Source organism: Lactuca sativa, chromosome 4, assembly GCF_002870075.4.
Source record: "Lactuca sativa cultivar Salinas chromosome 4, Lsat_Salinas_v11, whole genome shotgun sequence".
Classification (NCBI taxonomy): Eukaryota; Viridiplantae; Streptophyta; class Magnoliopsida; order Asterales; family Asteraceae; genus Lactuca; species Lactuca sativa.
Genome location: NC_056626.2, coordinates 379,999,426 through 380,009,648, shown reverse-complemented (window position 1 = coordinate 380,009,648; position 10,223 = coordinate 379,999,426). Strand labels below are relative to the sequence as shown.

Below are 10,223 nucleotides of genomic sequence, written 5' to 3'. Positions count from 1 at the left end.
TGTCTTCCTTTCATGGTTATTCCAAGTGTTGATGATGTTGTGTGAACCATTTGAGGTGTCACACTTGGGGCACTAGGCTCTCTAGCTTCATGGAGTCAAGCTACATCAACATGGTATGTATTCTATCTATTTTATTACCCACGTATCAAAGATTGTATGCTAGTTAGGGTAATACCATGGAATATTCATATTTGCATGTATAATAGAGAAAACATAGATCCAAGGTATTTAGGGTTGCATGTACACCATAGGAGTGTTAGAATGCTCAAAACCCAACACTGGTATCAGAGCCTAGAATTGTTTTCTTGTTATACTTGCAAAATTGGCTGAAAATCGAAGTTTGTATGCTGTCTGGACAGCAGACTCGCCGAGTCCATGAAGGGACTCGACGAGTCCAAGGAAAAACTCATCCAACTCGCCAAGTTGGTTCATGCACTCGACGAGTTGGACCCCTAGACAACATATCTTCGACTGTTTTGGCTGGAATTGGACTACGAACATTACCCTAAGTTGTTTTTCAACTTATAAACCTATTTTTGATGTGGTAATGTTCATGCTAATCCAATTTCAAATATAATTGTCAATAGATTCATATTTTGTATTAGTTTAATGGTTAGGCTAATTACATGAAAAAAGTTTGATTGAATTATCTTGTTCTTATGATTTGCTTAGATTAATAGAAAAGTTATGTGAAATTGTAGTTTTCAATCCAAATTAATCTAAGAGTTGGTTCTAAAATGTGTTTTTGTAACTTGTCCTCAAGTTATATGAAAAGTCACATTTAAGATTCATAAAACTCATAAATATTTCCATAAGTTATGAATAAAGAAAAGTCATATTCTTTTAATAGTTTAAAGTCTTCCATAACTTGTCCTCAAGTTATGGAACTTGAAGAGTTTTTAGAATTAAAATTACTTTAAACACATAAGTTATGGAATTGAATAGTTTCAAAACTTACCCTCAAGTTTTGGAATTTGAAAAGTTTTCCCTTATGAATACTTTAATTCCAAGTTAATACCTTAGAATTTTAAAAGTTAAAATTCAACCCTTATACTTTATAGTATTATAAGTTAATAATATATATATATATATATATATATATATATATATATATATATATATGTGTGTGTGTGTGTATAAGAGCAAGTCGTCTTACCATTTGTAGGCCTCATTCACGAAGCCGGTCTATAAGGGGGTATAAGGTTACTGCCTATAAAATGGCAGTTTAATGGGTGTCCACTCTCACCCACCGCTTCCTTGACTGGTGGACGGTCATTAGCCGAACGGGTAGGACAAGGACTAGAATTCTCCCTTCATTAAAAGTATTAATGATAAATATAAAGTAACTAAATGTTTTTTATAATTCCCAATCTTAGTTACTTTAGGAAAAAGTGAATAAGGTGCTAATCCATGAAATTACACTTTACACTTTGCTTAAGTTAGTTAGTGGAGCACGTGTGGTTAACCGACACACTAGCTGGACTTAACAAGGTAGGCAAAGGGTAACTTAATATTTATCATAGCATCGGTGGAGCGCGTGTGGTTAACCAGCACATCGATTGAGGGGTAAATATTAAGAGTACCAAGTAATTTGCATGGTTACTTCACACCTTGTTTTGTGATCTTCGGCATCCCAGTCACAAAACCTGAAGGGCACACTCAAGATTGAAACATGCCATTGAATAGTTCAATGAATCTCAAAAGATCTAGGAGTTTCAAATCTAATTAAAACCTAATAAATTATTTCGTTTTTCATGGTGGAAATTGGTGAATCGTCATTCGCCTACCTTCAAATATTCTATAGCTTGGATTACAACATCCCTCTTCCAAGTTATAAAATATTGTGTTGGATCCTAGCCTTAATATTTCATATTGGGTGTTATGTTAAGGACTTTAAATAAACTATCTTGAATATCCCCCAAAAGATGTCTAGTTTAGACATCTATGATCTTCCCAAATCTCTTGGAACTTCACTTCCTCCACCGCCTCCAATTATTCTCCCTAACCCACAAGTTCAAGGTCACCCAAGCCCTATTAGCAAGCAAGGTCTATGTATGATCACATCTTGGAGATGAAGTCACATATTGACGAGCCGGGAGAATTGGGTGTCAAAGTCTTAAGAAAGTTGGATGTTCAATCACTTTCTAAGTTACATAGTGAGTTCCTTTGGGACTACTATGAAACAGACTATGACATGACCCTTAATCATTTTATCTATTTTCTTGGTGCTGCTGAATCAGAAATGATTTGAGGACTAGTAAAGCAAATTTGATTAGTAGATCAACTTCCCAATCTACCATGTACATTGACAATGGTAACATTGGATATCTAGAAAAGCCTTCTCTTCCCAAGGAAAGGGATTGACCATAGTCAACTCGGTTGACCAAATGGTAAAGAGAAAGGCAAGTCTGCGATACTTCCTAATCTACCATGGACATTAACAATGGTAACATTGGATGTTCAATTAACCCAATTTCCCATACCCATTATCTTCTTTATTCTTAAGGATCTACCCTAAGGATCATATATGCTGACAGTACTAGTTCAGGGATTCCTCCATGATACTTTTCAGTAGATATTCTTTTATATTTATTCCTAAGGATTTGTCCTAAGGAATAGGCATGAAGTCCATTGATGACAGGGTTTTTCTAATAGGCACTAAGTCCATAGTTGCCAATGTTATCCATGAGACACTAAGTCCATAGCTGCCAACGTTCATTTATAAATCACTAAGTCCATAGCTGCCAGGGGTTGTCTTTAAGACATTAAGTCAATAGTTGCCAGGGTTCGTCTATAAGGCACTAAGTCCATAACTTCTAGGGTTTATCTCCTTTACTGATAGGATTATTTTAGGGAGTCCATCCATAATACATGTCAATGGGTTTTTCGAGTACATCTGGTGAACACTTAGTTCAAAAACACCTACAGGTTGCGAGCCTGCTAACGTTCCACTAGACTGTCTAGAATAGTCTGTGGTTGTCATCTATTCTCTGCTAGATGATTTCATCTTTAAAGTTAATGCCTCTCAGCATCTATTTCATCTTTCATCTCTCATCATCTATATAATCTTTCATCTCTCATTATCTATATCATCTTTCATCTACCCCTCTTTACCCAATATATTTATAGGTATAAAAATACATATATAGTTTAAATCAAGTAAAACATGTATAAATCATTCATCTAGCATGGATATCAGGAACACAGATAATAAGCATATATATCATGTATTAATATTAAATACTTCATATCTATGTGTAAGATGAAAGTAACTATGCACTCACTTGTCAAAGTGATGACTCAAAACTCGGACAACATTTCGCTCCTAACAACTGTCTGTTCCTTTGAAGTAACCTAATATTTTTATCACTGAGTCTTAGTTTAAAATTAACTGCGACTAATTATTAGTATACATTCATAATTAATTCAAAGTTTACTGATCAATAAGTGATAAGGGACAACCAGGTAGGATCATATCAGAGGTAGGGTCCGTTTGGTATACAAAGTATACTGTTTGGAAATCCCACTTTAAACACCTTACTAAATCGTGCCTAGACATCATCCCTGTAAGTAGATCAATCAGTATAATGACTTGGAATCATTGATAAATCTTGTTTATAGGTTCAAAGTAATGATAACGAATTTAAACATAAGTTATACTTAAATTACAGTAAACATAACTCAACTTACAAGTGGTTTAGCGAGAAACCGGACTCTACACAGGCAGAACTTCTAAACCGAAAGCTCTATTTCTTGGGGATTTCTAGTGCTCCGAAGCTTCACTACTAACACTTAGGAAGTGCTAGAGAAAGGAATTGATGCCTTTGGGGGGGGGGGGGGGGGTGTTTGAGAGAGAGTAGGACGGAATGGTGTGAAGAATATAGTGAATTTCGACTTCTGTTAATAGGATGGAAGTGGTCCAATACACAGGGTGTACTCAAATTACGCAGGGCGTACTGGGGGACACGTGTCAGCACTAGATCGCAAGCCTTGGGGAAGAAGGTGTGGTGTCAGATCGCGACACGTGTCGCCCTCTAGTTAATCCAAAAATTAATTATCTTGTAAAATCGATAAATGTTGTATACGAGCTCCGTTTTTGACATTATTTATATCCACGCGTAGCTATCAATGTGATCCAAAACTTTCGTTTAGACTCCATCGGCTAATTTTGAATTTATTTTTAAAATTATATTTTAACAGTCTTAGACAGTTAAAGTCCGTTAAAAATTCATAACGTTGTCATCTGACGTCTGTTTTCGACTGTCTTTATATCATTGACCTCCTATTAATGAGATCTTCAATTCTCATTTAGATTGCGTCAGCTAATAATCGATTGATCTAAAATTCGATTTCCGAGTTATACACTGCTATACTAAATCTTAGAAAAATCATATCTTCCTCTAACAAAGTCAGATTTGGACGTTCTTTATATGAACGCTCTCTGTTTAATGTCTACTATGACTTTCTTTTAGATCACTAAGGCTAAAAAGTAATTTGTCAAGAATTTACTTTTTACGATACGCGGAGCCATGTCGGGGTAAATCGCGAAACTTCAACGGGTTATAACTTCTTCGTTATAAGTCGGATTTCAACGTTCTTTATATCTATGGAATCCTTGTGACATACACTATAACTCTGGTTAAGATTATTTATCCTAGATAATCTTCTATCTAAAAGTCATTTTTACCGCTTATTATCTTTAAATTGACTAGCATGAATCTATAGACATTACAAAATGTTTGTTTTCATTTAGACTAAGAAAATATTTTCTCCATAGTGGTAATGAAAGTAATAGATTACTCTTTGGATTTGGAACTCTTAAAACTTAATGCTACGTTATTTTCACAAAATTATATGCTTATTTAGTTTTGTGACTTTGATTTAGGAAATGTGCTTTAAGCTTCTCTAGCCATTTTAATACAAATGAAGATTTGAGGTAAGTTATGCTTATAAATTGCTATAACCAAGTTAGATTATAAATACAAGTATTGCACCTTGTTATTCTCATGATTATTTAACCAAATGTTCAAGTAATGAAAGTCCAAAGTCAACCATCTTCCTCTTATTGATTTTACATCAAACTTTCCTTTTGTCGAATTGTGTTTTCAAATCTTAGTGTAATTCTAGTTTCCTTTAAACATATCGAAAGATCAAAATCCCCCAATTTTATTTTATTTTAGTTTTAAAAGTGGTTGTACAACAAGATTGTCATAGTGTTATAAAATTGAACCAATCTTCATAGATACGATCCCTTTACCATTATACGCTATAATTGTGTGCAATATTAAGGGTATTTATTTTGGCTGCCTCGACAACCACCACTTAGCACCTCTAGTTGAGTTGTTAACTATTATCACTCTACCAAACCAACTATCAGGCATAGATGATAATAGTAGAAATATCATGACTTCATCTTCAAATTTAATCTCAACCGACATTATCCTTGATAAGATTGAATTAAATTTGTTAACATGATTAGTCACTCAGCCACCCTCCTTCATCTTTAAATTTACCGATTGCCGAATCAAATGAACTTTGTTTGATGCTAAAGGTTTTTCATGCATTTTAGAGAGCGCCTTAATCAACTCATGAATAGTCTTCACATTGATAATGTTGTAAGCTACATTCTTTGCCAAGAATAATCTCACAACACCAAGTGCCTTCCGATCTAATAATTCCTAATCCTCCTGCTTCATTTCGTTAGGTTTACTTTCAGACTATAGTTCATGTAAATTCTTCTGGTAGAGGTAGTCTTCGATTTTCATTTTCTAGAAATCGAAATCTTTTCCATCGAACTTGTCGATCTTAACTCTCCCATCTTTAACCATAGCTCGGATACCAGTTTGTTGGGTCGCAACAAAACAAGTTAAGCACTTTAGACAAATATCAAAACAAACTTCAGTGAACTTGCGGAATTTAAACTTCTGAAAATGTAAATCAAATGAACATAATATTTAACGTGGTTCGGTCAATGTGACCTACATCCACATGCGAACCACAGAGAGAGAGAGAGAGAGAGAGAGAGAGAGAAAGGATTTTATTAACTTCAAAGAACAATTACAATCACATACAAAGGTTACACCTCACTTGAGCTCGCAAAACAAAAGAATCTATCTTGCTTACTAATTGCTCCAAATGAGTGCTCTTAAACTCGCAATGATTACTCTCTTGAAAATTGTGTGCGCGTACAATGATGGTTATATGAAACCATTTATAGGCAAGCATGGGAAACCCTAATTTTGATGGGTCAGGCCCATCCATAATTAGCCGATTAAGGGAATGCCCTAATTTCCAACCAATCACGAGGTGCCATGCAGATGCTTCTAGAACCTTCAAAGCCATGAGCATCACCAACTTCTGAGCAACCTTAAACAATCTTGAGCATAATAGAGGACTTCATGGGATACAAGTCTCAATAGGGTTACCATTGTTCATCAAGGAACCACGATGGTGCAACATGATGCTTGATGGTACAACATGTTGCCAGTTGACCATCACCAATTGACCATCTCCAAATAAACATAACCGAAAAACAAATGGAGCAACTTGTGCACAAGTTGCTCCATTTCACTCCTAAGTGCTCCAAGCCATCTTCCAGACGATTCGTTCCTTTGGCACTTGATCTGTTCATTTTTCAGATGATCCATTCCCTTCTCAGATTATCTGTTTCTTTGTTATATGCTCCAAGAACCCCAAGTGCTACATTGAGTTCCACATTGCTCCAAGTAGATCCAAGTTGCTCCATTGCAACTCTAAGTGCTCAACTTGATTCTAAGTGTTCCATATTGGACAAGACTTCATACTCCAACATAAATAACATTAAACCATATATTATATTTAATTTTATTCATGATTAACATGTGGGTATATTTCATTGAGACGATTGAGATTATATAGTTTTGATAGATGTCTACCTTATCATATAATTCAAAACAATGAATATTTTATATCAACTTAGTATAAGAATTATTATATCAATGTTAAAAACAACGTCATTGTTTCATTTAAAAAAACATCTGTAAATAATTCAACTATATACTTGTATTCATTATCATTTTAAAGTTATTAATTTTAAACAATTTGTATAAAATATTTAATTTGTAAATTTAAATATAACATTAAAAAGTTAACTTAATCGAAATATCAATTAAACTTAAAAGAAAATCCAAATATTATTTTATAAATAAAAAAAATTATAAAGTTTTATTGAGTAAATTACACGAATGGTCCCTATGGTTTGGGGTAATTTGCAAGTTTGGTCCCTAACTTATTTTTTTTAACTCGGAAGGTCCCTACTATTTGTTTTTGTTACATGCTTGGTCCTTACAGTTTGGGGTAATTTGTAAGTTTGGTCCCTAACTTATTTTTTTAACCCGGAAGGTCCCTACTATTTGTTTTTGTTACATGCTTGGTCCTTACAATTTGTTTTTGTGATGCGTTTGGTCCCTATCTTACTTAAAAAAGACTATTATTTAATAGGAAAAAATGATGAGGTGGGTAAGGTAAGATGAAGGGGTGGGGTTCGGGGTGTGTTTGTTTAAATAAATTAAAAAATCAATGGCAAAATAGTCTTTTTAGGTAAGACAGGGACCAATCCCATAATAAAAACAAATAGTAGGGACCTTCCGAGTTAAAAAATTAAGTTGGGGACCAAACATGCAAATTACCCTAAACCATAGGGACCATTCGTGTAATTTACTCATTTTTATAATAAATGCAAAACTTAAATTGTAATTCCAAATTATAAAATTTTGATACAAAACAACTTCCACTAACAACCAAATCAATGTTGCAACTACTTTGCATCCCTTCTGATCGGAAAAAAAATAAATCAATGGATATTTCATAAAACTTCGTTCAAGGCGGCTATGGAACGCGATTGGATGTGTTCGTAAAGCCATGTTGATTTGTCGGGATTTGATGGAAGAACGAAGAAGAAAAGTGAAACTTCATACATACGGACATTTGTTAGCCCACATATATCTTACGTAAAATAAAAGGTTATATTTATACTCATGAATAATTCGTGAAAATATTCATTTATCGTAGAAAAAAAAATTATAATCATGAAAAATATATTATCTTTGCAGCGATTTTATCATTTTTTTTTTTTTTTTGTCAGTAATCTTGTGAATTGCAAGTTATTTTTTTAGCTGTTTATTTGCTTATATTTTCCAAAAGGTGGCGCTACATGCCTTTCTTTGATTTTGGTGTAGTTAAAACCTAAAATTTAAAAGAGTAAATTACTGACATCGTCCTTGTGGTTTGGTCAAAATTACACGTTTGGTCCCTAACTTTTTTTTTGCACTCGGATCGTCCTTGTGGTTTGATTTTGTTGCGTTTTTCGTCCCTATGGTTTGGTAAAAATTACATGTTTGGTCCCTAACTTTATGTATGTAAGGGACAAAAAATGCAACAAAATCAAACCACAGGGACAAAAACGCAACAAAATCAAACCACAGGGACGATTCAAGTGCAAAAAAAAAAGAGTTAAGGACCAAACGTGTAATTTTGACCAAACCAGATAGACCATTAATTTACTCAATTTAAAACTATGATTAAATATAATTTTTTTTATAATATATAGAAAACCAAAAGATGCCCTTTTCAAATCTTGCATCAAACAAACACTACTTCATATATGAAGCAACTTACATTAACATAATATAACACCATATAAATTACATTTCGAAATCGATATCATCATTTCTTCTCATCACCGAAAAGGTAACCAAGTGAAGAATTGCCACCAGGTGCAGCATGAACCTTGGTTGAAGGCCGATCCTGAAACAAATCAAATCTCACATGGAATCCAGTATCAAATCACAATTACTCAAAATAAAAACTTGAATCGTATGTATGATCATTCATAATTTCATATACATACAGTGATGAAATTGCCACAATTCTGTCCATCGGCTCTGTGGTAATTGTTTGTTGAACTATCATGAGATGATTCAGCAGTCGGATTTTGGTTGATTACGTTGCCAGATTCATCGGTTTGGGTGTTTGTAGCATCATCGGAAGGTGGTTCTGTAGAATCTTTAGGAGCCTCGGTGGTGTTCTCCGGTGGCGGTGGAGCGTTGTCGTCGGCCTCAGCCTGTCCGGCGCCACTTCCCAACAAGTAACCTAAAGAACTCTGGCCTCCGCCGCAACTTACACCGCGCCCCATTCTCTGATTTCCCGAACATCATTTTCAAAATTGAAAAAAAAAATCCGTATATCAATCAAAACAATAGGATACATGTTTATTATTTCTGATTTGATTCGGTTTTCAGTTTTGTGTTCATTCTAATTTAACTACGTTTTGTTAATCTGATAAATGAAATTACGAGAATTGAAGAAATTACGTGTGATACGAGATTGCAACTTTGATATAAGGAAATAATTAAGCAGAAGTACAAATGTTCATCTGGATGAGGAACAAAATATGGAAAAAGAATATGATACGAAGAAGATAGATAGTAAATTAGGAATGTTGAAGATGATGTAGCATCATACCTTTGTGTAGATCAAATTTGAAGAGAAATCAAATTGTGATTGCAGGAAGATGGGATGAATTGAGGAGAGACGAAGAAATTTAAATGTGAATGGGTGGGGAATGTTTGATGCTAAATTTACATGCGGTTGAATGGAATGGTTAATGGTAAGTTATTTAGTTTGGAATATTAATATCCTTTCATTAATTATTGAATTTGAATTTAAATTTACATTTTAACGGTCTCATAGAAAAGTAACCAACAAGTTTCAATGTATTTTCTTTTAAAAAAAGAGTTTGTGTTTTAGACATTTGTAGCCTTTAATGTGCTAAAAAATTTCAAAATACGACAAACTTGATAACCCTCACTACCAAAAAACAATTAAAAAAAAAAAAAATCCTTTCTCCAAAAATGACTAAACAGTCCGTGGATGTCCTTCGGTCGTTCTGCAGACCATGGTTGGTCTGGCTTCTAATGTTGTCAAAAGTATTATGAATGAATCTATAATCAAAACATGAAAGGTGGTCTAGTGGTAAAAACCTTTTCTTATCATATTTGAGGGACTAAGATCGATACGTGGTAGGGGAAGCTTTTCTCATGCCAAATTAAGTTTAGGATATTTTTGAGCAACCAAAAAAAATTAATCATAAATGTCTTTACGAAGGATCGAACCAAATGACTATTAGGAGGATAACAACTTTATCGTCAGTTAAAAGCCTCATCTTTTAAATGTTTCTCTTTATA

The 10,223-nt window shown here is 33.9% G+C and overlaps 1 protein-coding gene across 1 annotated transcript; it reads right to left on the bottom strand.

Annotated features, from left to right (window-relative positions):
- Nucleotides 1-8,536: 8,536 nt before the first annotated feature.
- LOC111919457 (protein SPIRAL1-like 1) lies at nucleotides 8,537-9,655 on the bottom strand. Its single transcript, XM_023915011.3, has 3 exons — nucleotides 9,502-9,655; nucleotides 8,888-9,175; nucleotides 8,537-8,784 (listed from the first exon to the last, which is right to left on the bottom strand). The coding sequence occupies exons 2-3, from the start codon at nucleotides 9,170-9,172 to the stop codon at nucleotides 8,704-8,706; spliced, it is 366 nt and encodes a 121-aa protein (XP_023770779.1). The 5' UTR covers nucleotides 9,173-9,175; nucleotides 9,502-9,655; the 3' UTR covers nucleotides 8,537-8,703.
- Nucleotides 9,656-10,223: the final 568 nt, after the last annotated feature.

Coding starts and splice junctions, on each gene's coding strand:
- LOC111919457 (XM_023915011.3), bottom strand. CDS start 9,172: ATGGGGCGCGGTGTAAGTTGCGGCGGAGGCCAGAGTTCTTTAGGTTAC. Junction 8,785..8,887: donor ATTGTGGCAATTTCATCACT/GTATGTATATGA, acceptor GATTTGTTTCAG/GATCGGCCTTCAACCAAGGT.